Source organism: Ursus arctos, unplaced genomic scaffold (genome assembly GCF_023065955.2).
Source record: "Ursus arctos isolate Adak ecotype North America unplaced genomic scaffold, UrsArc2.0 scaffold_15, whole genome shotgun sequence".
NCBI classification, from domain to species: Eukaryota; Metazoa; Chordata; class Mammalia; order Carnivora; family Ursidae; genus Ursus; species Ursus arctos.
Window position 1 is genome coordinate 31,150,373 of NW_026622819.1, and position 27,814 is coordinate 31,178,186.

At 40.5% G+C, this 27,814-nt stretch overlaps 2 protein-coding genes across 5 annotated transcripts in view; one reads left to right on the forward strand and one right to left on the reverse strand.

Moving 5' to 3' along the window:
• Window positions 1-23: 23 nt before the first annotated feature.
• PTGER4 (prostaglandin E receptor 4) lies at window positions 24-13,443 on the forward strand. Its single transcript, XM_026506869.4, has 3 exons — window positions 24-635; window positions 1,095-2,016; window positions 11,510-13,443. Exons 2-3 carry the CDS (start codon window positions 1,138-1,140, stop codon window positions 12,098-12,100), a joined length of 1,470 nt encoding a protein of 489 aa, XP_026362654.1. The 5' UTR covers window positions 24-635; window positions 1,095-1,137; the 3' UTR covers window positions 12,101-13,443.
• An 11,212-nt stretch (window positions 13,444-24,655) lies between these two features.
• Window positions 24,656-27,814, reverse strand: part of TTC33 (tetratricopeptide repeat domain 33) — a 34,932-nt gene continuing 31,773 nt past the window's right edge. For all 4 annotated transcript variants that reach the window (XM_026506870.4, XM_057312220.1, XM_057312221.1 and 1 more), the window contains one exon: window positions 24,656-27,078. In XM_026506870.4, coding sequence (XP_026362655.1) covers window positions 26,725-27,078 — 354 coding nt within the window. In that variant the 3' untranslated portion in view covers window positions 24,656-26,724. The remainder of the gene's footprint in view (window positions 27,079-27,814) is intronic.

The following is a 27,814-nucleotide window of genomic DNA, read 5'->3' on the forward strand; positions in this document are numbered from 1 at the left end:
TGTCCCGCCTCCTCCAGGGAAACTTGGAGCAGGAGAAAAGTTTGTACAGAGGCTGGAAGGGCGAGAGCGGAGCTCGGAACCCGGCAGCCAAGAAAAAGAAGATGAAAGATCCGAGGTCAGAGCCTCAGGCCGAGTGGACCTCAAACAGCCCTCGGGGCGTCGGAAGCAGCCTCCGTGGCAACCGCCAGCCCCGATAGCCGCCCGTGCTGCCCAGGGCTGAGGAGGAGGGCGGCCTGAACCCGGGACTGAGGCTCCGTGCCACCTGCGCGCGCGGCCCCACACCTGCGCGCTGTCCGCCCGGGGACCGGACCTGCGGGCTCCTCAAACTTTGGTCCCGTCTTTGAAGGTACGGGAAAAAAAGAAGAAGAAGAAGAAGGAAGGAAGGAAGGAATCCAAGATCAGATTGCAGTGACCCATCCCGCTACCCTTCTGGTTCTCCCGAGTTTTTGAAAGCTTGCCATTCTGACCCCAGTTCCGGAAAATTGGCAGCCACCGAGACCCGGCTCTGAGAAGACAAAGGCTTGGCAAGCTCCACACTGAGCGGGCCGAGACTGAGGACAGGTTGGAGGCGTGTCGTGGACATCTGAGTCTTGACCCTGGGGCCTACGCGGCTGCCACGGCCGCGGCTACCACAGGTGAGATGAGGGTTTGGGGGCACGGGCCGAGAGCGGTGGGCGGGCGCTCCTCGAGCGGAGCCCGGGAGGAGCGAGCGCGCTTTCCAAATTGCCTTCCGTAACTTGTTTTCGATGAGGATTTTATTGACTCAGAATCTGTCGGGAATAAGAGCGAACCACTCACTCATCCCTAGAGATAGGTCTTGTTCATCTTGGCAGTGGAGAGAGTTGGGCTGGGGAGGAGGAGAGAATGGCAGTATCAACTGACAAATACTAATGGCAGTAGAGTGGTGCTTCTGGTAGGACGTATCCGGAGCCTGGCGATTTCGGTAGCCGAAGTTGGTAAGTGGCTACAATCCACGATGCGGGATCCAGTTGTTCCTCTTGTCTCATCAGCATATTGTTTTTTGGGCGCGGGTCTGACACCTTGCAAGGAGTAATTTCCGCTCACCGCGCCTTTGTCTCCCCTATCACCCCCAGACCCAGCCTCGAACTCCAAGACTGCGTACCGAGGGCCCCCATCATGTCCACTCCCGGGGTCAATGCGTCCGCCTCCTCTACCCCCGACCGTCCGAACAGCCCGGTGACCATCCCGGCGGTGATGTTCATCTTCGGGGTCGTGGGCAACCTGGTGGCCATTGTGGTGCTGTGCAAGTCGCGCAAGGAGCAGAAGGAGACGACCTTCTATACGTTGGTATGCGGACTGGCCGTCACCGATCTGCTGGGCACGTTGCTGGTGAGTCCAGTGACCATCGCCACGTACATGAAGGGTCAGTGGCCCGGAGGCGAAGCACTCTGCGAGTACAGCACCTTCATCCTGCTCTTCTTCAGCCTGTCCGGCCTCAGCATCATCTGTGCCATGAGTATCGAGCGCTACCTGGCCATCAACCACGCCTACTTCTACAGCCACTACGTGGACAAGCGGCTGGCCGGCCTCACGCTCGTCGCGGTCTATGCGTCCAACGTGCTCTTCTGCGCGCTGCCCAACATGGGCCTGGGCAGCTCGCGGCTGCAGTACCCGGACACCTGGTGCTTCATTGACTGGACCACCAACGTGACGGCGCACGCCGCCTTCTCCTACATGTACGCCGGCTTCAGCTCCTTCCTCATTCTCGCCACCGTGCTGTGCAACGTGCTGGTGTGCGGTGCGCTGCTCCGCATGCACCGCCAGTTCATGCGCCGCACCTCGCTGGGCACCGAGCAGCACCACGCGGCGGGACCGGTCGCGGTGCCCTGGGCCCCCTGCCGGAGCAACCCGACCGCCGCCTCCCCCGCCCTGCCGCGCCTCAGCGACTTTCGCCGCCGCCGGAGTTTCCGCGGAATAGCGGGAGCCGAGATCCAGATGGTCATTTTACTCATCGCCACCTCCCTGGTGGTGCTCATCTGCTCCATCCCGCTCGTGGTGAGTGGCCGGGAATGGGCCCTTCTGGGCCCTTTCGCACATCCACCTTCCTCCTCCGTCTACCGCTTCCTCTTTTCCCTCTCTTGCCTTGACAGTGAACTTGTCCTGCAGGTCGCGGCTGGGATTTCGACACTGCTCAGAGCAGGCCCGAGCTCCTCTTCAGCCGCATCCCTAATGAGATGTAGCAGGTGCTTTTCTCCCAGGCCCCCCAAGTTTCTTTCTCCGAAAGCCTGGTTTCCTTTCTGTCCCGGGACAGCCCCTACCCCTTGCTGCCTGACATTGGCCTTGAGCCTTCCGGGAACACCTGCCACTCTGTCAGATGTGGAGGGGAAACCGCTGTAGTGTGACAGGTCCTCCACAGTGAACCGCAGAAGCCCGAAACCTGGGGGGTGGTGATCTCTTTGTTATACACCACTCCTTAGGGCACTGGGCGTTTGGTGCTTTGATTTATGCATGGGGTTTTTTCTTTTGGTTTGTTTGTTTGTTTGGGTACATAATGTAGAAGTTCAGAGCTAGAGAGATTGGATGCATTTTGCTCTAGTCTGACGCCCTCACATGCCACAGGGCGTGACTTGCTTAAAATAATCTAACACAACTACACTGTCAGGCTAGATTCCCTGCTCTTTACCATGCTGTGCATTGCACATGTGGGTCACGGCTCCTACTAGGAACCAGAGTCGGGTTCCTTCATTCTTTCTTGGGACCAGTAAAGCCAGGTTTCTCAAGGGGCCTATGAAGGTCAGGCTGATGGACACGGGTTATTGAATTTGCATTCTCAACAACTGTGAGAGGTACAGTGCCATTCAAAAGAAAAGAAGCTTTAGAGATGTGATCTAGTTATTGCCCAGCCAAAACCCTGCAGCATGTGATGAACCTCAGACCCACCTGACTCCCAACCCTGTTCACATAATATTACATCATGTCTCACTCCTAGAACATTTCTAATTTTGGCCTTCGTACAGTGTGTGCATTTGAGTTTTGGCACACTTCACTTTTAGGACACCGCCTTCTTTAAGATTGCCTTTGGATTAGCTTTTAAAATGTTATAAGCAGAAAGGTTGAAAACGCACCTAGTTCTCTACTTTCCTGTCATTAAACCAGAATGCACCAGAAACTGATGGGCTAATGTGCATAACACCTTCTCTAGAGTTTCTCTGGAAAGCAACAGGTTCTGTTTTTCCATCTTTCAAAACACTGCATTTCTAGAAATTCTAAACTACCAACTCAAAAAGAGAAGACTTTTCTTTCTTCTGCTGATTGGAAACGAGAGAAAATAATGTAACAAATTATTCTTCTTTCTTCTCTTATTAATACGGTCCAGGGATCTTCCATATAAAAATATTATATCTCTGATAAAAGTGAGTGTAAATGAAGGGAACTTAGATGTGGCTGAGAGCCAGCGTACAGTAGCTTCTTGACAATTTGTATAAACAGAAATAAATATAATTGGCCAGAAGGGCCTTTAAACCATTCCAGGACCCAATATAATTTACCAAGTTAAGTCACACTTGAGCCACATAAATATATTTTACTGTCTGTAATGGCAACTCAGAATACAGTGAGATTTTTGGAAGAAACAACCCTGCTCCTGCTAGGGCTCCCTTTTCTGGCCGCTGCCTTAAGTTTTACAGAACAGTAAATGACAAAGTGAGGGGCTGTTACGTACAGAAGAACATCCACATTAAGGAACTGAGGAATTAGAGCTAGAAGTTTAGCAACATGCACATACTTCTAAAATATGAAGGTAAGCCTGTGAAGCTGTTGATGATTGCCCAGGGACAGATGAATTGTTTTCTTGGAGCATCTAGAGAGGCATGAAGAACTTCATTCATTTTATGGGCTGAAGTGGACCTGCCCCTGTGGTATGGGGCAATTTATCACAAAGCCTTTGAGGTTATCTGAGAAGCTAGAGGCAAGAAACTACAGGAGCTATCCTTGTAGTCTGCAAAGTAGCCACATTTTAACTAACAAACACTATCCACTATTATAGAAAGTCAGTAACGTGCAGTAGATACTAAGTAATTTTACTCTGAAAATTGAAACTGGCTCAGCTAAGAAGTAATCATATAGTGAAGTACTCATATGCCTTTGTAAGTAATAACGAATCATACAAGTAATAGTAGTTTCAGTGTTTAGCCTTTAGTTTTGGCTACCGAACTCTAGTTTCAGAATCAGTTTAGTTGTAAATTAATGATAAGCAATGAGGTCATTATACTACCCACCCACCCACAGTTCAGCTGTTACTGAAAGAATTAAAAGGGGAATTTACCCATAACTAGAGTCTTCCTTGGCTTACTTTTACAACTTTGTCTTTTCATGTTTCTCATATTCAGATTGTAATTTAAGTTTAAGGTTTCTGAACTCGGACATTTAAAGCAGTTGGAGCTATCTTCAGTTCCAAGGAAACTAATGAAGCACCTTTTTTTACCTTTATCAAATCAAGTTGGTTGCTAATCCTATTTGAGGAAAATCAAACCCTTCAAAACACTTAAAATGCTTCGGAAAGGCTAATAGAGCAAATAGAGTTTACTTGGAGTTTCAGAAAGCTTGACACAGTGTATAAGGTTAGCAAACAGCCAAATTTTGTCTTTTGGACACCAGGGAAGAAAAACTACAGTGGCTCTTAGAGGGTACCTGATACTGAGTTTCATAGAAAAAAGTAAATTTTAATTTGTTATCCAAAACACGTGTCTTATAAATAGAGCTTGGAATCGAAATTTGAGAAAGCTTGGGAAATTAATCGTGGATTTGAGACTGCTAAGCTTGAGAAATTTTCTAAAATGAGTCATAATCAATGAACAGAGAAGGTGTAAGTACATTTGACAAGGAACATTACATGACAAGACTTTGTGGGAAGGTGGTTCTTGTCATTTTGCCTATTCTTCTATTTAAAATAAGTTTCTGGTTTTTTTAAACACAGAAAAAGCTGAAGAAAAGAAAGTCTACGCTTAAGATAAATAAAAGGGAATGAATTCTTCAGAAATATGCAAGCAAGACAGTCTCCTAAGGTCCCACTGTGAAATACTGGAGCTAGATCAACTTCTGGTGGCCAATTTTGCAGTTACTAATGTCGAGATAACAATTAAAATCAAATCTTTCGCCTCAGGACTGAACAGTTAACACTGTAGGATTTGAAAAGGCATTTTCCCCCTTGTATAAGCAAGCTGAGGCCATATTCACTGCTTACTTCCTTCTCTTATTTTCTTTCTTCTTACTCGGAAGTAACAAGGATTCATCTCTGTTAGGGGTAGAATGGCCAGTTCGATTCATCTTCTGCCTTGGACAAGTAAAATACTGATCTTTAGGAAAATAGCTTCCTGTGAGTGTTTATTTGGCTGTGTACTATAAGCCAGTTGTCTCTATAAAGCCTGCACCAGCATTCGATCGAGAAAGATTTATTAGAGCAGAAGAAAACTGTGGAAATAGACTTTTGTTTACTGGAGGCAAACTGGAAGTGGAGTCACAGGACAGCTGATGGGATTTCAGACGAGCGCAAATCACAGTTAAAGGCATAAGAGTAATGCCATAAATTTGAGTACTCTTACAGCAGAACCTGAAAGATTTGATTGTTTTTCAATTAAACTTGGCTAAGTTAAAAAAAGAGCAGTTCGTGAAAGCTGTGTTTTTCTCATAAGCATGGGATTCCAGACCCAGTTAGTGGTAGAACCTTGAACACTGCCGAGCAGCACGTGAAAGGAAGGTATTCCCACATCCAGCATCTCATCTGAATCGTGAAGAAAGCAGGGCTAGCCAATGTTTTCGCTCGCCCCTCAGTCTGGTCAATGGCACATGAGGAATTCCTGTCCTTCTGCAACTTGCTGGGGGGCTGGGGGGAGTCCCAGTCTCGTGGACTTTCACCATGCTTTGCTGACCTGTGAAGGCTCGTTTTATGGAACGTCTACTAACAAGATTTTCTTTTAATCTCCCATTAGAATATTGAATGTTCGAGTAAACACACACACACAAAACAACTACAGAAATATATTTTCAATGTAGAGCCTGCCGTGTAGAGATCAAGTAATTTGCCTGCAGTAAATAAATGGCTAGTTAGTGACCCAGGAGGAAGGAGAATGGAGCCACACAGGCAAGAACTCTTTCCACTCTCCTTTACTTAAGGATTTTTTTTTTTTTTTTTTTGGTCATAAAAAAAAGTGGGAAGAATTTCTAGTAACAGCTGTGTCAATTTTGGATTCTTCACAGGGCAGTTAGATAACTGAGCACACACAGATAATTCCATTTATGTTCTTGGAACAGAACACATAGCACACACAAATCCCGCTCTAGGATCTTGTCATTTATTGGAAAGCATTTGTACTTTGACAGTCAGTGGCTAAAATCAGTCTCCTCCAAATTTCAACATGCTTTTTTCAATTAGATGTTCCCTGCTAACAGGTTTTTCTTACATAGGAAGTACATGGTTTTTGGTACCAAATCCTTTCACTACACCCCAAAGCTACTTCTAAACTGTGGTTTTGAAATTATTCCTATATTCCCCAGGAGCCAAACTTCCATGTGTGGGTTACCAAGAAAGCAAGGGCCACAGACATTTACGTTATGTGCCAGGCATTGTACGAAGCACTTCTGTCATCTGCACGTTAATTAGCAGGAGCAGAGCCAGGATCTGAACAGAGGTTAGTTTGATTCAGAGATGCTCCTCTACGACATACAGCCTACCTTACGGCTCTCCTGTCCTCACACCTGGTTTTGAATGTATCCTATTTTCTCCAAGTTATGTTCCATTGCTCCTAAGTCCTACTTTCTAGCCATCTTCAAGCAGTTTAGAATATTGTAAGGTCTGCCAACGTTAAAGATAAACCACTTGCACATTATCTGCGGCTCCTAAAAAATAGATTCGCTTTTAAAATTGCAAGAGAGGATATATGTTGTTTGTATCCTGTGAAGTGTTTTAAGGTGTCTTCCCCCCCCCCCCATGCAGAGGTTCTGTTTTATCAGGAGCACACTCTTCCAACACTGAAAACTGCCTGAACATGTTTATTTGTGAAGCATACAAGGCCTGTTGGACAGGAATTCCAGAAAAGTGCTTTCACCTCCCCACATGACATTGAAGTACTGCTGTGGATGTTCCCATCTTAATCTGGAGTCTCCCCTGCTTTGGAGAGAGCAAACCAAGTAGCCTTTGAAGTGGGGCAGAGATTGCTAGACTTAAAAACATTATGGAGTGCATGGAGCTTTTGTTCGTTTTTGTCTTTTTCTCCACCTCAAGTCAATCTCCAGTGAGACCTGCTACAAAGGAAAACTGGTTTGTCTTGATTTTTTTTTTCCAAACAATTTGACCAACTTTTGAGAATGCTTTTATCTGAACTTGAAATGTTGCTTTTCATACTCATCTTTATTGCTACCCTGTGGGCTCCTCTTTGCTAAAATGACATTAAATAACCGGGCTCAGCGGCTTATATTAATTGTAAGCTTACACACACACACACACACACACACACACACACACACACACCCCCATGGAACTCTAAAATAGGGCTTCCTTCATTTCCTTGGACATGAGTCAAAATCAACTAGGGCTGTGGACGAAGTGAGACACAGATTGATGTGATGCTTTCCTTGCTTCTCGTCACCTTTGATTACGAAAGCCCAATTATTAATTTTTTTTACAACACTCTGGCTTTTCTAAAACATCACAGAAATTTTAAAATAAAATGCTAACTCCTAATACGTTCCTGTAAATGGTTACAAATTTCGTTCCTTTTATATCCATTTCAACCATTCAAAAATTTTCCTCCTTTCAGAACTAACCCTGTTTCCTTTGAGGTAGGGGTGGGAGAGGCAACCATCAACAAAAGATTTCAACGTTAAAAATCTCAGAAATGCGAAGTTCAGAGTTAACCAAGGTTCTGTTCTGAGAGAGGGTCTTAGAGATGGCTGTGCAAACGGCTGCTTAGGGAGAAACTCCCGGGTGGACCAACATCGCCACCTAGAGGCTGCAAGTCTCAAGTTCTCACGGACCCTGCCTAGGTTTTTTCCCTAAAGGCTGTGCGCAGGGAAGGCCTGATACTAACAGATTTAGGTTCATTACTTCTTTTCACCCTTAGGAACACAGTATGTGATGTAATATATAAACCTCATGTTTTGTACCAATGATTCCATTGTCAGGAAATAATTCTTAAACAAAGCCAGCCAGCCTGTAGAACAGAAAAAGCAACATGGAATTCATCGGGAGACCTGGGGCCCAGAACAGAATCAGCCACCAACAGGTGGGCTTGATAAGTTCCTCAAAACCTTCAGGTCTTGGTAACACTTCATCTGAGAAAAGGCCCGTAGAGCTGAGGGCATCTCTCAGTGCCCAAACAGCTCAGTGCCTCAATAAAGATTATGGTAAGAAGCAGCCAAAATGCTTTGTTTCACTAGTTTTTTATTTGTCTTGTTAGTATCACTTATCCAAGCACAGTTTCTGAAAGTCTTTTAAGACACCATATACTTCTGTTTATTCTTGTTCACTTTTGATTTAGCTATCTTCCAGAGATCAAGGTATTAATTTCATGCTAGGGAGAGCCATTTGACCATTTTATTTTATTCTGTGAGATTTACAGGACCATTATCCCTTATCCAAAACATTTAGGGCCAGATGTGTTTTAGAATTCAGAATTTCTTGGCTTTTAAAAAACCAATTTAGTAATATACTGTATAATATGTAATTGGGACAATTTCTCTGAAGCAAAACACAGGAATACGTATACTCAGTAGAATAAACTATAAATAGCCTCATGGTCTAGTTCAGTTCGGGTTTTACTGCCGAAATAAGTTTAGGTCAGGTTTTGCAACCAAAAAAAAAAAAAAACAACAAAAAAAAAAAAGAATAACAACAAAATAACCGCAAGTGAAAAACAATAATTTCTTAGAAAAGGACTACGGACCTGTAGCTGATCAAAGTCTGAATTCCTGCTAAGGAAGAAACAGAAATATGGTTACACCTCACTGATCTAGCTTCATCTAGAAACAAGTTTCTCATGAGTTGAGTTTCGCAGATTAATGCAGTTTATTTCCTTAAGCATTTTAAACTTATTTTATCTAAACTGTTATAAATCTTTCGAAAATATCCCTTTTCTTGCTTTCATGGTGATTGATACATCATGAATATTAATTATTATACTGTATGGTAAAGTAGCAATGTCCTCAAGTCTTGTTAGAGATATCTGCCCCTAGTTAAATCGCTCCAGCCCTGCTTTTGTGAGTTCTTTCTCTTTTTTATGGTTTTTATGCATCCTCCTTGGCTGAGACTCCCCTTACTTCTCCCTAACTTCACATAACTACTAAAGGCAAGTAATAATTATTAAATAATTGCTAAAGACAGAGGTCAATGATCTTAAAAACACTTTTTATGTGAGGTGAGAGTTTTATATAAAAGATTCTAGTGGAAATAGAAGTACAGTTCAGACAATAATACTCTTAAGAGTAAATTTAAAATTGTACATTTAGCAAGTGCTTTTTCCTTTAAGGAATAAAATGTAGTTATCCTTAAGTTTACATAAATTCAAGCACTCTTCATTAAATCATTTGAAGTTCCCAGAAGTTGGCATATTATTTCATTCTTCCCGTGACTTTACACATGGAATTACCTCTATTTGAAATGCTGTGTCCTTCCTTCTAAATTTAGCAAATTCCCCCTCATCCATCAAAAACCCCAGGCAAGCTCCCTCCTCCCACAGGCTCTGACGCCCTCCCATCCTCATCTGGATAGGCCCCCATCTATTCTTCTCTCCTTTCATTTAATCACCCTGCAGTCAGAGCTGGTTTTCCTTCCTGTCTTCTGTGCTGTAGATTACTTACTTGCCTTCAAGAAGTTTGTGGTATTTAATGCAACTTTTTGTGGCCAGACTTATCGCAACGCCTAACACACAATACGTGCCTACTCTTCAGTGATTAAATGCATGAAAGAATATGAGTAACTAAGTGATTATAATAAGAGCAAAATTTGTGAACTGCCAAAAATAAGACTCCCAAGTAGCAAACAGGTTGTTGGGGTCTCCTTGTGCTCCCTTCATTTATGCCTCCCCGTCCTGCAGTGGGCTGGCGGACGCGCCTTTTGCCGTAAATAGCTCAAACTGCGGTAGAACCAGTTGTCGTCCCTAATGGTCTGTGTGGAGGTGCTCTCAGCACTTGGCTGTTTGCTGGTTCAAATGCCATATAGACACAAAGGAGGGACAGATGCTTTTTTTTTTTTTTTTTTTTTTTAAGATTTCATTTTTTTATTTGAGAAAGAGCACAAGCAGGGGGAGCAGCAGGTGGAGGCAGAGGGAGAAGCAGGGACCTGCTGAGCGGAGAGCCTGATGTGGGGCTCGGACCCTGGGATCATGACCTGAGCCAAAGGCAGACACTGAACCGAAACCGCCTGAGCCGCCCAGGCGCCCCAGGAAGGACTGACTCTGACAGGAGTTTCAGGAAGGATTCACCGCGAGGCAGCTGTTGAGCAAAACTATAGTTTGCAAGCAGCAGGGAGCCACTGAAGGGTTAGCAACGGAGCCGCACAGTCAGATCTGCTTTCCAGACAGAACCCTCTGGTGGCGGTTTGGAGGGTGGATTGGAGAGGAGAGGAATTGGAGGTAGCGAAAACTACTCCAGTGGCTGTTGCAATAATCCAGGTGAAAAATGCAGTGCGAGGGAAAAGATTGGAAGAGGTGTTTGAAGGAAGGCTTGGTAACACTAGAAGAGTATTATAACTGGGGAACAGACTCCATAGAGAAAATACAAACTATTCTCTGGTCATTCTGGATGATAGGAGATTCAGATAGCTGTTTAAAAGTTTCCAGTGTATTCTTACTGGACTCTATAATAAAGGCATCTCTGGACATTTCTGTGATGATTGGATGGTTAGTTGACTTACAAAATGAGTTTCATTTACATATATAAAAAGGCAATTGGAGGGACGCGTGGGTGGCTTAGCCGGTTAAGCGTCTGCCTTCAGCTCAAGTCATGATCCCAGGGTTCTGGGATCGAAGCCCTGCATCAGGCTCCCTGCTCAGCAGGGAGTCTGCTTCTCCCTCTGCCTGTCGCTCCCCCTCCTTGTGCTCTCTCTCTCTCTCTCTGGCAAATAAAGAAAATCTTTTTTAAAAAATTAATAAAGTTAAAAAATTAAAAAGCAACTGGAATAAGGGAAATCAATGGCTGTGGGAGGGGGATACGTCATTTGAATTGCAAAAACTTAAAAGCACTCACAGAAATGAAGTTAATGTTTCTCAAGGACACCTTATGCGTGTGTGGCCTGTATATACACTGCTTTTGTGTATACCATCTTTGATCGAAGGAAGATAGTCATGAGATAGTTACAGAAATATTAAAATCACACTAACTCAAATGATTGCACAATTACCGGTTTTTCTGAGGCTTATTGTGGAAGCTGCTCTTTCTTGGCACTTATTAATAGAAAGGAGGGCAGCTAGCTAATGTTACTAGGTTAGACACTGATGCAAATATTTCCCCAGCTGACTAAGGACAAAATCTAAATGTGGGCATCTCATTTATGCAGGTTCGGGTGTTCGTCAACCAGTTATATCAGCCACGTTTGGTGCAAGAAATCAGCAAGAACCCAGACTTGCAGGCCATCCGAATTGCTGCTGTGAACCCCATCCTGGACCCCTGGATCTATATCCTTCTGCGGAAGACCGTGCTCAGCAAAGCGATAGAGAAGATCAAGTGCCTCTTCTGCCGCATCGGCGGGTCCCGCAGAGACCGTTCAGGACAGCACTGCTCAGACAGCAGGAGGACATCTTCCGCCATGTCTGGCCACTCTCGCTCCTTCCTCTCGCGAGAGCTGAAGGAGATCAGCAGCACATCTCAGACCCTCCTTTACATGCCGGACCTCAGTGAAAATGGTCTTGCAGGCAGGAATCTGCTTCCGGGTGTACCTGGCATGGGCCTGGCCCCGGCAGACACCACCTCCCTGAGGACTTTGCGAATATCAGAGACATCGGATTCCTCCCAAGGTCAGGATTCAGAGAGTGTGTTGCTGGTGGACGAGGTTACTGGGAGTAGCAGGTCTGGGCCTGCCCCCAAGGGGAACTCTCTGCAAGTCACATTTCCCAATGAAACACTGAACTTATCAGAAAAATGTATATAGTAGCTAAGGAAAGAAATACAGCACTGTTTCTGGAAGCATATAAAATCCTGTGCAATAGACACATAAATGAAGTGTTCCGCTGTGCTCAGAAGGGCTCTTTTGTCCTTCAGCTCACATTAAAGAACATCTGGGCTCTTTAGCACTTTCCATACAATCAAGTTATTCACAGGGGACCCGTGGTCTGAAGCACATTGGTTGTCACTTCACTATGACACAGGATTTCTGTCACCACTTGATGGCTGGGAAGATCTACCCTCAGTTTTTCTACTTGATAGGAGGATGGCGTAAGTTTTGCTATTTTCGTAACATCCAGAGCTTTATATCTGGCATACAGCAGAAGGCCAGGTACAGAAGGGCTCTATTCCAATAAACTATGAGGACTATCTTGTGATTTAAGTGTCTCACTAAAGCATGAAATGTGAATTTTATTGTTGTACATATGATTTAAGGTATTTAAAGTATTTTCTTCTCTGTGAGAAGGTTTATTGTTAATACAAGGTATAATAAAATTATGGTAACCCCCCCCCCCTCCCTGTATAACCAGCTGAAGTTGCAGGTGTTAGATTTTTTTTCAAAAACAAGTTCAGGGTAAGGTGTGTAGAATACACAGTGAGATTCATAGCTATAAAAAAAAGATATAAATTTTTAAAAGAAAGAGTTTAGTATTATAAAAGGAATAAAGCAAAATAATATTTTAAGACATGAACATTATAGTCCAAAATATTAAAGTTCTTTCCAAGCTATGTGTAATACATAGTGAAAAATTTTTAGTGACGCTACATGTATTTATCCAGAAAACTGTGATTTTGGGAGGAGATAACCTGCTGGTAAATATTTTTTACTTCTGTCTGCACAAAATTTTTAAAATTTTAAAAAGTCTGAATAACCCATAACTGAAGTGTATAATATAAAGGAGTCTAAGCAACTTGTTTTCCCTCTTAAAGTGTTCATAGTTTTACTTTCCTAAGGAATGATCTAGAGTATCCTTTAAAATTTAAGAGGAAGGCAGACTGCACCATGAAGGTCTTTATTTTGAGATGTGGAAGTGTCACAGATGCCGTAAGAGTTTAACAACATAAGGAGTGCAGAACTTGGACACGTTAAGGGTAACCTAGCGGTTTTGTGTAACACCCAGTGATGCTGTACACATTTGAAGGACCTTTCTCAAGGAAATACTAAGCATGTTTTGTTGCTTAAAGTGTTTTTGTGAATTGCTTGGTTGTAATTAAATTCTGAGCCTGGTAGTGATATGGTGTTAAGAAGCAGTTGTACCAACTGAAATTATTTTGGAGATTATAATAAATAAATAAATAAATACACTCAGTCTGAGTTCCATATCCTCAGTTTTGGGAAACTTGTGTGATTTTTGTTTGTTTCAGGTCATCCTTTACATCCTTTTAAATTGGAATCTTTAAATTGCTTTATTTTGAAGTAATGTCAAATGTAGAAAAAAGTTCCAACAGTACGAAGCCTTGGAACCACTTAACAGAGAATGCTATTTAGAAACCAAGATCTGGGTATAAGGTGGACTCAAAATCACATTTGGATGGGTGGAGGAGAGTACGGGGGAGACGATGTTACACCCAACTTGTGGAGAACTGCAATGTGGAGAACCCAAATATTTATTACAGCTTGTGGCCCTTCCTACATGTAAATTCTTCGAATCAGTGCTTCTCAAACTTGATCATGCATCAGAGTCATCTGAAGAGCCTGTGAGAACAGTTTCTGATTCTGTAGGTCTGGGGTGTGTACATTTCTGAAAAGCTCCTAGGTGACTCTGATGGTACCTGTATGAGGACATACTCGGAGTAATCCTCAGGAGTGAGGTTGTGATTTGCCATTTGCAAGTTTTTAAAGATATTTTTGGATGATGTCAGAAAAATAGGACTGGCATCTTCACAGACCTGAAGGCACAGTGATTCTCAGCTGAGGTCAGGGTAGCTTAGAAAAGGAGCTTCTGGCCCAAGCCTGAGATGTTGTATTTCCCCATGCTAACCAAAGCCTAAGAAACAATGTTTTCAGAGAATATTTTACCCATGAAAGAGGCTTTTGTCCTTCTCCCATGTATATGGACAATGAGACAATCCTTAGATCTGTATATAAATGAAATATATATATTATACTACACATACTGTATGTCACCTATGTTTATGGAGGAAAAACAAAGCCTCGTTCACAAGTTAGCATTACTAATACTCAAAGCATAATCTCACTCATACTTCACTTCAGAGGTTCACCATCCAGAATATGGATTCTGGCTTATTCTTTTTTTAATTAAAATAAAATGTACGTATTATAAAGTTTGCCCCATATTTTACTATGTTCACAGAATGCAACCATCCCTGCTGATTCCTGAACACACTTATCCCAAAAAAAACACATGCCCATCTGCAGTCACTCCGCATTCTCCTCTCTCCCTAGCACCTGACAACCACTCTCTGGATTCTCCTATTCTGGACATAAATGGAATCATACAATATGTGCCCTTCAATATCAGGCTTTTCTCACTTAGAGTAATATTTTCAAGGTTCATCCATGTTGTAGCATGAATCAGTACTTCATTTCCTTTTTATGGCTGAATAATACTTCTGTATTTCCTTTTTTTTTTTAATATTTCTGTATTTCTGATCGTAGCATTTGTATACAAGTTTTTATGTGAACATATATTTTCAATTCTCTATATACCTGAGAATAAAGTTGCTGGGGCATATGTTAACTATATGTTTAATTTTTTGAGGAACTGCCAAAAGGTTTTCCCAAGTGCCTGCACCATTTTACATTCCCACCGGCAATGTACAAGGGTTCTGATTTCTCCATATCCTCATCAATATTTTTTTTTCTCATCAATATTTCTTATCGCCTTTTTTGATTCTAGCCATCCTAATAGATATGAAGTGGTACCTCACAGTGATTTCGATTTGCATTTCCCTAGTGACTAATGATGTTGAGAACCTTTGCACATGCTTACTGACCATTTGTATATCTTCTTTAGAGAAATGTCTATTCAAATCCTTTGAGCATTTTTAAATTGGGTTCTATGTCCATATTAGTTTGCTAGGGTTACTGTAACAAAATACCACATACTGCGTGGCTTCAAGCAGAAATTTATTTTCTCACAGTTCTGGAGGCTGGAGGTCCAAGATCAAGGTGCTGGCAGGCTTGGCTTATCCTAAGGCCTTTCTCCTTGCCTTGGAATGGCCATTTTCTTGCTGTGCTGTCACATGGCCTTCTCTCTGTATACCTGCTTCCCTGATGTCTCTTTTCTTATAAGGACAGTAGTCATAATGGATTAGGGCCCACCCTTATGACCTTGTTTGACCTGAATTATCTCCTTGAAGGCCCTACCTCCCAATACAGTTACATGGGGCCAGGGAGAGGGCTTCACCATCTGAATTTCAAGGAGACACAATTCAGTCCATGACAATGTCTTCTGATTGTTGAGTCTGGCTTATTAAAAGAACAGCCAAGGAAGAAAAACTTCAGCATTGTTCGTCATCGTTCCACATCTATTTATAAAACTTACTAGCTATGTGATGTGAAGATAGTTTCTTGTGGGAAACTTGTTCCTGAACATTTAGAACTTCAAACTTTCTATGCAAGAAAATTTTTATTGTCTAACTGGCTGGTATTAAACTCAACCTGGTCCCAATGAAATATAACAGAGAGAAAGATAATCTTAACTCTATCTCATGATCTTTAAGACAATCTAACCAACACGTCAAGTGTGTTAGGAAGGATGGTGAGACTGGTACAGCTATAAAGTGGTACTTTGATGAGAAGACCATAGAATACAAAAGTCCCTTCCCAAAGTACAGCCGCCCTCTCCATGGTTTCTTATCGGTGTCACAAACACAAAGGCCCATGGGAAAACCAAGGCACAGTAGTATTTACTGTTAGCTATGCCTTTGGCCTTAAATCTTAATGCAGAAATAGCCACATGAAACAAGACAGTCATTTTTCCTAAACTACAGGCATTTCCTACTTTCCCAAGGTTTGCCTTACACCACTTTGCTTTTACAAAAAGACCTACATTCATATGTTTTCACTAATCCAAAGAAATCCAAAGAAGAATCTTGCTTTTGCCACAGAAGGTGAAAAGCAAAAATAGCATTCAGCGTTGGTTTTGCATCGAGCCATTCTAGAGGCAGTGCAACCCTGAGCAACAGTAGCCCCCCAACTTCCTGCCCCAGAAACGACACTCAGCCTCTCGGCACCAAGCCACCAGGGCTTGAACTGTGTCTGTGAGCATCTGTGCTTTATCTGCAGTTCTTTCGTGCATTCGTTGGCAAAATGTGACCTAGGATATCAAAAAAGTCTGAGAGAGGTTATTTTGGGGGTTTGAGAAAGCTCAAGATTTTTTCCATATAAATTAATGGTCACTGCTTCTTCGCTTTACACCATTTCAACTTATGAAAGGTTCAGCAGCAATGCTCTCCTTCCAGATAGCAGTGAACCTGTCCTTATGATCGCTTGAGAAAAAAACACACCATGAAGTGCGCTCTCTTCCACCGCCCTCCCCACCACGTGCCTTTCCCACCGTGTGCCCTTCCCTGCACCTCCCATCCTGAGTCTGAGTCTGAGATGCTGCAGGTAAGATGGCAAGGCTCTCCAGATACACAAAGGAATGGAACCAGAGAGAAAGAGACTCAGAGCATTTGACCCTATTGTTTAGCATGGAGCTGTCCTGGGGCATACCTGGGGCTTCAGGCTGGAAGCACTTTGTAAACAAAGAAAGAAAGACAGTTGGGCCCCTTATTCTCGTATCAATATCAATGTGTCTACCACTCATTTGTTACCCTATCTTTACCTTCCTAGGTCATCCACCCCATTCTACAGCAAAGAGAACAGAAGAGTGAGCCAAATAGTCCTATGTCTGGAAAATATTTAACCATGGCAAGTCTGCACACTAAAATCTGAAAAATTAGGTCAGTATTTCTTTTTGAGAAGGGGTGAAACAAGATTCAATGCAAGGGAGAAGCAAAGAGAATTCCGAGAACCATGATGAAAGAGCTCAAGGCAACAGCTCTGTAGCAAGCCAGGAGGACGTGCATCACTGAGACAGGAGTGGGGCCGAAGAACCTAGGATCTCTCTAAGGTTTTAAAAAAAGATTGACAGATTATTTAATGTTTGGCAATATTGAGAGCAATACTACATTTCTATTAGACAGTGAAGGGGAAAATTAGTAATGTATATATGGAAAACTACAGAACAACTCTCTGAGCAACAAAGTACAAAAAAGGTAAACTAATAATATCCGAGGTGAGATTAACTATGTGTGATATAATTACATAGTCCTATTAAATAATGAATATAGATTGAAGCCAAAATGATAATCTTATTGGGAATGGAGGCAGAAGTGGTAAATAAATATATTGAGGGGAATGTAAGAGAGCTAAATCATATTCATCCATAATAAGAAATCAAGTTCACGGGGTCCCTGGGTGGCTCAGTCAGTTAAGCATCTGCCTTCAGCTCAGGTCATGATCCCAGGGTCCTGGGTTGGAGTCCCGCATCCGGCTCCCTGCTCGGCAGGGAGTCTGCCTCTCCCTCTCCCTCTGCCCTTTCCCCTGCTCCTTCTCTCTCTCTCTCTCTCTCTCTTTCTCGCTTCCTTTCTCAAGTAAAATACAATCTTTAAAAAAAAAAAATCAGGTTCATGTCATAAATTTCTAAAAATGAATAAGCAGTGAAATCACAACTGTAGAGGCTGCTTTTAGGCCACAGGCTCAGGGATGGAAGCGAGCAAGGCACAAGGGCCCACAGTGACCACCAAGCTGACACCAACAGGCTCCTGAAGCCTTTGACCCTCACCGAGCTATGGGCTCCTTACAACCAGATGCAGTTCCTAAGATTACCAAAAAAGGGGAAGTTCCACACACACCCCGCTCCCCCTCACTCTGCCCAGCAACTGTGGCCCCTCCGCGCTGCCATCCAGCACAGTCTCTCCTTTGTGGTCCTGCTCCCTGCGCCCTGGCAGCGTTTTCAATAAACTTCTCTTTGGTGCTGCCTCAGGTGAATTCTTTCACTGCCCGAGCCACAGGTCTCCACCACAGGACACCCCACAAAAATGATACACACCAATCCTATCTGTAAAAATCTTATAGTCTGAAAACACCAAGTGTGTTTTCGAAACTCTCATATGCTGTTGGTGGGGAGTAAAATCGATATAACCATTTTGAAAAAATAAACTTGGCATTATCTTCTGAAATTCAGACGTACACACCACCGATATGAATAGTAAGTGTAGGGACTGAAACATATCAAATATGCCTCAATGTGTGACTTCATAACGATACCAAAACAAGACAAAATACCTCACTAGTCACCTTTGGAGGGCGCTAGGGAACAAATGTCTTATTTTGAAAAGTGCTAAGTAAAGGGAAAGAATAAAGCCTCCGCTAAATAGACTGCCTTTACTATATAAATTGTTTCCCAAGATCACAAAATAGTTGATATGGGGAAGTTTGGGTTTGTTTTAAGAGAAGTTTTCTAGCACAAAAAGACTAACAATTAACAACATTTTTTAGATGCTAATAAAATAACAGATCTAGGCAAAGATAGTCTATGGCTACTGATGCTATAAAGAGACAGCCAGAAATATCTGACTCCTGGTCTAAGCACCCAAAGCCACCTACGATGCATTCTTACCAAAAAACTGAACAATTCTGATCAATTTATAGGAAACGTAAAGAACATTAATGACATTAGGGGGCATGCGATAAATAAAACACAAAATGTAGAAAATTCTAAAGGACAAATGATTCAGTTCCTTGAAAAATAAATTGCAAGAAAAAAAAGGAAGGGGAACCTATATTATAAAAGATTAAGGGGGCGCCTGCGTGGCTCAGTTAGTCAAGCGTCTGCCTTCAGCTCAGGTCATGAGCTCAGGGTCCCGGGATCCAGCCCCATGTCAGGCTCCTCGCTCATCAAGGAGTCTGCTCTTCCATCTCCCTCTGCCCCTCTACCCCTCCACCTCACCCCCCTGCTCGTGTGTTCTCTCTCTCTCTCAAATAAATAAATACAATTCTTTTTAAAAATAAAAATAATAATTGGGGCACCTGGGTGGTGCAGTCATTAAGCGTCTGCCTTCGGCTCAGGGCGTGATCCCAGCGTTCTGGGATTGAGCCCCACATCAGGCTCCTCCGCTAGGAGCCTGCTTCTTCCTCTCCCACTCCCCCTGCTTGTGTTCCCTCTCTCGCTGGCTGACTCTGTCAAATAAATAAAATAAAATCTTTAAAAAAATAAAATAAAAATAAAAATAATAAATGAAGAGACGTATCAACAGATGCAATGAATGGACCTTTTTTTGGATCTTAATTTAATCAAACCATACTATCACTCAATGTGACATAACTGACAAGACCTACAATATGGCTGTTTTAAAACTGAATTTATAATTTAAAACCCTACCCAAAAGAAAACACTAGGCCTAGGTGACTTCACTTGTTAGTTCTATTAAACTATTACACTATTGAAATAAACACCAAATCTACAGAAACGCTATGAGAAAAGAGTAGGTGGAAATATTCAGCTTTTTTACAAATGAGCTGAGCATTATCCTGATTCAACAACTATAAGAGAACTACAGACCGATATTCTTCATGAACATAGACATAAAAATTCTAATAAAATATTATGAAATTGAATCAAGAAAGACCTAAAAAGGATAATCCAGCATGACTAAATAGGGTTTATCCCAGAAATGCAGTTGATTTGCCATTTGAAAAATATATGTAATTCATCATAGTAACAGGATAAAAGAAAACTTATAAGATCTTCTGAGAGATGCAGAAAATACATTTAACAAAATTGAATTGCCCGGGGACTTCCTCAATTCAATAAAGGACATGTATAAAAAAACTACAGGTGCCATCATACTTAATGGTGAAAGACCAAAAGATTATAAACGAGGCAAGAATTCCCACTTTCACCACTTCTATTTAACATTGTCCTGGAGGTTCTAGCCTGTGCAATAACACAAGAGATGGAAATAAAAGGCATATGGTATGAAAAGGAAGAAAAAAAACTCTTTATTCATAAAGACTTATTATTATAGATAGAATATTGTAAGGAATCAACAAAAAGCTAATTCAACTAATAAATGAAGTATCAAGGTGGTAGGCTACAAGGTCAATACACAAAAAAATTGATTGTATTTCTATGTAATAGTATCAAATTGGAAAATAAAATTTTAAAAACATTCCTGTAATAGCATCAAAAAAAAGAAATATTTAGGGATAAACAACAAACATCTGGGCAAGACCTATTCACAGAAAACCAAGAAGCATCACTAAGAGAAATTAAAGACCTAAAACAATGACAGTTAAGCCATGAGCATGAATTCAAAGATATGATATTGTTAAGATGGTATTCTTCCTAAACTGGTTTGTAGATCCAATGTAATTCCAATCAAAATCCCAACAGACTTGTAGACAAGAGACAAGTTGATCCTAAAATATATATGGAAGGGCAAGAAAACAAAATTTAAAAAAAGAAAAAAAATGTATATGGAAGAGCAAAGAAACTAGAATAGCTAAACAATGGGGGGGGATAAAATTGGAAAAGCCACACTGATTTTTAAGACTATAAGTTTTAAGCCACAGTAATTAAGACCGTGCGGAATTGGTGTAAGAATGAATGAATGAATGAATGAATGAAGATCAGTGTAGCAGAATACAGAACTCAGACCTGCAAAGACATGTAAACTGATTTTCAAGATGCTAAGGTATAGCAAAGGAAAGAACAGTTTTTTCAACAAATAATGCTTGAATAATTGGACAGCAAAAAAAATGAACCTCAGGGCACCTGGCTGACTCCGTCGGTAGAACATACAACTCTTCATCTCAGGGTTCTGAGTTTGAGCCCCACGTTGGGTGTGGAGATTATAAATAAATAATTTTTTAAATGAACCTTGACCTTTACCTTATACAACACATAAAAATTAATCCAAATGGATCACAGACCTAATTATAAAAAAGCTAAAACTATAAAACTTCCAAAGAAAACACAGAAAATCTTTCTGATCTTGGAGTAAGCACAGATTTCTCAGCACACAAAAAGCACAACCATAAATATATGTACATATATATACACATATATAATATTTAAATACATTTACATTATATTTAAATATATATTATATATATACATAAATTGGACTTCATCAAAATCATAAAATCTGCTCTTCCAAAGTTACCATTAAGAAAACAAAAAAGCAAATCATAGATGGAGACAAAATATTCACAATATAAATATCTCGTAAAGAGTTTTTATCTAAAATACAGAAAAAATTCTTACGGCTCAATAATTAGATAACCCAAATAAAAAGTAGGCAAAATATCTGAACAGGCACTTCCCAAAAGATATACAAATGTCACATAAGTATATGAAATAATGTTTAACATCATCAGGGGAATGCACAGTAAAACCACAATGAGATCTGCACATCCACCGAAGTGGTTAAAATGAAAAACAATGACAATATCAAGCATTGACAAGGATATGGAGCAACTGAAACCTTTTAAATACATTGCTTGTCGGAATGCAAAATGGCACAAATACTTGGGAAAAGTCTCACAATTTCCTCGGAAGTTACACATACACTTACCATAAGACTCAACAATCCTGCCTCCAGGTACTTCACCAAGAGAAATGAAAACCTGGGACAGACCTGAGACAAATACACACAGCAGCTTTATTCATAAGACACCAAAACTTAGAAGTTCATCAACAACCCCCATGTCCATCAATATACGTGACTAGCTATAAACTATGGTTTAACCACACAACAGAATAATACTCAGCAATAAAAATGACACCTATTGCTGATACACACCATAGCACAGATGAATCTCGACATGGATGGATTTCAAAAGTATTATGCTGAGCAAAAAGTGTCAGACACCGAGTAAATATTGTATGATTTATTTGAAATTCTAGAAGAGTCAAATCTAATTTATAGTCACAGAGAGGAATCAGTAGTTGAACAGTGCTGGTTGTTGGGGTGCAGAGAAACTCACCATAAATGGGTACTAGAGAACTTTTTGGGTGATGGAAATAGTCTACATCTTGATGGTAATGGTAATTGCGTGGTTGTTCATATTTGTTAAAACTCCTCAAGCAGTAAACTTATAGGGTGCATTTTATTATATGTAAATTACACTCTTAAGAAAGTTGACAGGGTGGGCAGAGAATATAATTCATTTTACATTTTCTCCTTCTAATTAAACCTAGAGTCAGTACTGTGGTCTTCACAATTCCCAGTGAGTAGATCTTTGGATATCCTAAACAAATGTTTACATATTGTCTTGTAATTGACATTATCCATTTCCAATAGAATTTCCATGACTTAAATAATACATAAAATTAGAAAAAAACTCGCAATTTGATATTTAATTTATCTCATGCTTACTTTGAAATACAATTTTCACTAATTTTTGTTGGGAGTTTGAGGGACTCATGTACCCTCCTGATCTCTGAGCCACTTGAGAGACCAAGCCAGGCAAATGGAGATTCAGTATATCAGATTTATTGCTGAAGGGTCTAGGTTAAAGGATGTAATTTAGCTCTGTACCAACAACGGCCACCTAATATCTAACCCAGAAATAAACAGACCTGCTCACCGAGGAATGGGCAGTCCTATATAACTACAGGGCTCCCTTTGCAGAGGCAGAGAGCCTTTCACTGCAAAGCTTGTGCCGTGTCTGGCAAGAGAATACAACATAGGCTCTCTGCAAGCATTACAAATCCCCAGAAAGGGGAGAAAGGTTTGCATGTCCAGTTCTTTATCCTGAACTCCCTTTCACAGGGAGTAGGGGGTGATTCAAGAAGGGAGCAATCAAGATTCCTTGCTTAATGGATGTGTAAAGAAGCACCTAGAAAGGAAGCTATCTCTACCCTCCGCCCTCCCAACAAAATGCAGATCAACATTTCTCAACCTGTCTCCCACCATGGCACACAAAGCAAGTTCAAATATGACACGCATTAAGGCACAATTCATGATACATTAGCCACAGGGCTACACCTTCCCTTCCATTCAAGAGAGTATATTTAATTGTGAGGGACTCAAGTGACATATTTCATTTTAATTTACTTTGGTAATGAGTCAATCACTTATTGATTAAAAAAAAAAAAAAACCCAAACCCTTACTTTCTCAATCCTAAAATATCATCAATTACAAAGTACACACCATAGGCTTAATAAAAATCTCTCAGAAAAAAACACATTTAATATACCAATTGATTTAAAGATAATCATGGAACTATGATCCCTGTGTCAACTCACAACTCATGTAGATACGTATATGTCATGAAATCAAAGCTCCAGAATGGCTGGTCCAGAGTCAATTTAGAAAGGCTACTGACTCACAAAGTCTGAAAAAAAAAAAAAATGACAAGATTTTCTTACTGCTGGGACAGGCAGTAAAACAAGCTTTTGACATCATTACATAAAGCATAGTTTTCCAACTGAAGAGGCTATAGTGATCAGTTATAATCATGGCAACTCTAGCTTTCTCAGACAAAACTTGTTTAAGTCTTCACTATAGTTTTGTCACATAACATCAATTTAAAAGCTCTTTACACTCAGACTACTACCATAAAATTCTGTACCTAGGCCCCAACTGCAGCAGGTCTGGGTTCTGTGATCTATACCTTGCATGACTTTTCAATGTTTGTATAGTATTTGTTAGCACATTTAAGATAAATACTCTATAATCTAAAACCCTGTTGTCTAGAGAATAACACGGATTCTCAAATTATCAGGCATGATCTGGATGTGTGATGTTCTGACTAATGAGTGCCTATGCCATACAATTCAACTAAGAATAATACAAATTATATTCAATATAGGTTTAATGTTATTTCAGAAGGTATATTAAACATCTTTAATTGTATCACTCTTACGAACATCAACTATTTTTCTTTCAGATTCAAAAGTATTTGTTATTGCAGTTAACAAGCTGAGCAAATGTCTGTGTAGCAGTATTCGCATCTTATAAAATGATATATGCATTTTTCTCTTCACGCATAGAAGAGTGTTAGTTGGGCATCTTCTGGGGCATGAATAAATGAGCTGCCTTCCTTCTTCATAATTCATTATTCTCTTTCCCTCCATTTTATGTCTTCCAACTTAAGTCTTATATCTGAGTAAGGAAAAGACTAATCTGGCCTACCGCTATCAATACAGGAAAACCACTAGGTTCTTTCACAGAATCGCGTGGCTACGTGCCCTCCATCCTGGGTCTTGCCTCTTTTAGGGTTGAGGCATAGACTTTATGACAAGGATAACCCCAACTGATAACCATCTGTCCTATCAAAAGTAGTGACTCCTCACTTTTAGATAAAGATCACAAAGTTCTCCTACCTTCTTAAAATCAGAAGAAACGGAGGTTAAATATCTCCAAACTAATTCAAGTTCTTCATAGAAACAGCTAACATTTCCTGAGTGCATCCTCTGCAAGACACTGTCCAAGGTGCTTTACATATTTTATTCTCACATAACAAAGAAATTAAACAAATCTAATTTTTCAATAGCTAACAACACAAAGAGGCAAATCTTTAAAATGCAGGAAAAAAACTATTTATTCACAAATTACATGATAAACAAAAACCCAATATTCAAAACAACATACCAAACGGTGAATGCTCACTTCCATAGATGCCCAAGCATCTACCCTGGGAAAATATCCTTTATTAAATGAAATAAAATATAATTAGTATTTGTTTTTTGGATTACTCTAAAGCTAGCCTCTCTAACCAGAGCTAACTTTCTGATGTAACTTCGGGGAAAAATACAATACTCTGGAAAAAAAAGAGGTAAGCATTCCACTAAAGGAAAAAAATTTTAAATCATCTCAGAGGGTGGGGGATGGGCTAGATGGGTGACGGGCATTAAGGAGGGCACTTGTTATTGTGAGCACTGGGTGTTGTACGTAAGCGATGAATCACTAAATTCTACTCCTGAAACCAGTACTACACTATATGTCAACTATCTAGAAATTAAATAAAAATTTAAAAAGGAAAAAAATCATCTCAGAAAAATGTCAACCATTACTCACGTGCTCCAACAGGTTAAGGTAAAATTCCTTAAAATAAAAGAGCTTACTTTCATTTCTAACAAGGATAAAATTAATTTTACAACAATAATAGCTTCCTGAGTGTCAGAAGTAACAGTACCCAGTAGTCTATATAATTGTACTACAATATATGTAGTATAAAAATAATTCACATTAGCGATGGCAGTTTTGATTTGTGAATACAACCACCACCTTTCAATGAAATATTTCTTTAAATACATCCTTCTCTACTCATGTATTGTACCACAGTCATGTTTCAGTTTCTATATATGTTGTGCCTAAATTATTCATTCACTGGCACTCATTAACATCCTTATTTTTTTATTTTTAGAAAGATATAATCTAGCTACTTAAAATTATAATTGTAATTTAATTGAGTAGTTCCAAAAAAGTTATCTAGAACAGGACTTCCGAACCATCAGCTGGAAAGTTATAGCAAGAGATAAGTTACTTTCAGAGTTTTTAAGCTTTTAAAAATAAGGAGAAGAAAATACTGCTTTTGACTGGGACAATGCAGTAGTACAATCTGTTATGACACATCTATGAAAGCCATTCGTTTTTTTTAAATGCAGATGTGGGGGCGCCTGGGTGGCACAGCGGTTAAGCGTCTGCCTTCAGCTCAGGGTGTGATCCTGGCGTCATGGGATCGAGCCCCACATCAGGCTCCTCTGCTGGGAGCCTGCTTCTTCCTTTCCCACTCCCTCTGCCTGTGTTCCCTCTCTCGCTGGCTGTCTCTCTCTCTGTCGAATAAATAAATAAAAATCTTAAAAAATAAAATAAAAAATAAAATAAAATGCAGATGTGAAACATGACCCACCTGTGGAAAGGAACACTATCCACTTTAACAACTAGAAAAATGAAACCGTCATTCTGACAGTTATCAGTATTTTACATATCTAATACTGAAGGAGGCAACTACTATTGTCATAATAATCTTAAAGTCAAAATATAAGCACAAGTCAGAATTAAGAGAAACTTTGGAACATGTTCAGAATGTCCACATTTGCATGCATTTTCAGCCAAACGTTCAAAGATTCCACACATACCCAAAGGACAACTTTGAATCAAAATGAATGTAAAAATATTTAAGCTTCGTGACAGACTTACTCTAACGCAACCGGAAGAACAGAAGAGGGAATAGCAAGAGCAGTATGTTTCTAAGGAGGGAAAGAAATCACCGGCTTCCTTTATCATGAAACAAAAGTCAACAAGTTGGCGTTTTAATAACACTGGCCGTCAAGTGATTCACTATTAGAAAATTCACTTTTCAAGTTGTGTCTTTAAAATGCATTCACTTATATTTTTGAATTAAATTAAGTTTATTAACCAAAAGCCACTGTACTCAGAATTCTAATCTTAGGAAGTTAAATCATAACTTATCAAAACATAGTCCAAACACTATACAGTAATTCTACCATTTAGTTTTTATAGGCCTCATCTGCAAAACTCACTTTATAAACAAGAGTTTTGCTCTGTTTCTCCACAGCAAATGTCCCTACACCTAAAAATTTTAAGTGGCAATCAGAAAGATTCAAAAGATTGCCGCTACTTCATCGGGCTTTGATAAAAACAGAGCCATCTGGTGGTGTAGCACCGTCCTCCTTCTCAGTGACTGTCTCTACAGTCCCAGAAGCCGACACAATAACCATCGTTTTATTTGCTGGAACCGTCTTCTGTTTCTCAGCAATCGCCGCACAAACAGCAACAATCTCATCACTTTCAAAGTCATAGTCAGGAATTGACTTTGGTGAGAAATGTGTTACTTCCGCTGACGCTTCACACTTTCTAATCTTCTGTGCTACCTTCTGCTGCTCCTGGAGCGTTCTTGCCCAAGAAAGGTCTTCTTTCCATATTTCAGGGTTCATTGGATAGATGTGAAGGGCGACCTGAAAACTTCGAATTGCCTAGGGGAGATAAAAAAAAAAAAAAAAATCAGAGTTTTTTTGTTTGCTTTGTTCTAAAAAAAAAAAAATGAGTGGATTTAATATAATCCACAGTATTTATCTCTATCTCTTCAAAATATATATATATATTTTATATATATCTTTTTAAAAAACATATTAGAATGTAAGGATAGAAATTAGGGTTGTGCCCTAAACACTGGACTATGATTATGGTGGAAAAAAAAACAGTTAAAGAAGCGTGAAAGAAAGTGCCTGACAAAATGCTGCTGAGGACTCCAAGTCCAATAAAGTACAGGTAGGGCTCTTATAGTTCAAGACAAGGCAAATGCATTGTTCCGCTTCTGCAGATGAGCAGATATAAGAATCTAGGGATTTCTTCTTAAACCACGATCAGGAAGGTACTGGCAATGCCTACCGTTAACGCCAAGAGCTTAGATCCAAATAATGCTAACATGTGTTGACTGTCACAAGAGACAAAGAAGGACATTATAGAATGATAAAAGGGTCAATTCACAGGAAGATAGAACCATTATATATTCATTCCAACATCAGAACACCTATATGTATAAAGCAAACATGGACGGAACTGAAGGGAGAAACTGACAGCAAGAAAGTAATAGCAGGAGACTGCAAAACCCAACTCTCAGTAATGGATCCACCGCCCAGACAGAAGATCACTGAGAGGACCTGAACAACACTACAGATCAAAGGGACCTAACAGACATAGACAAAACAT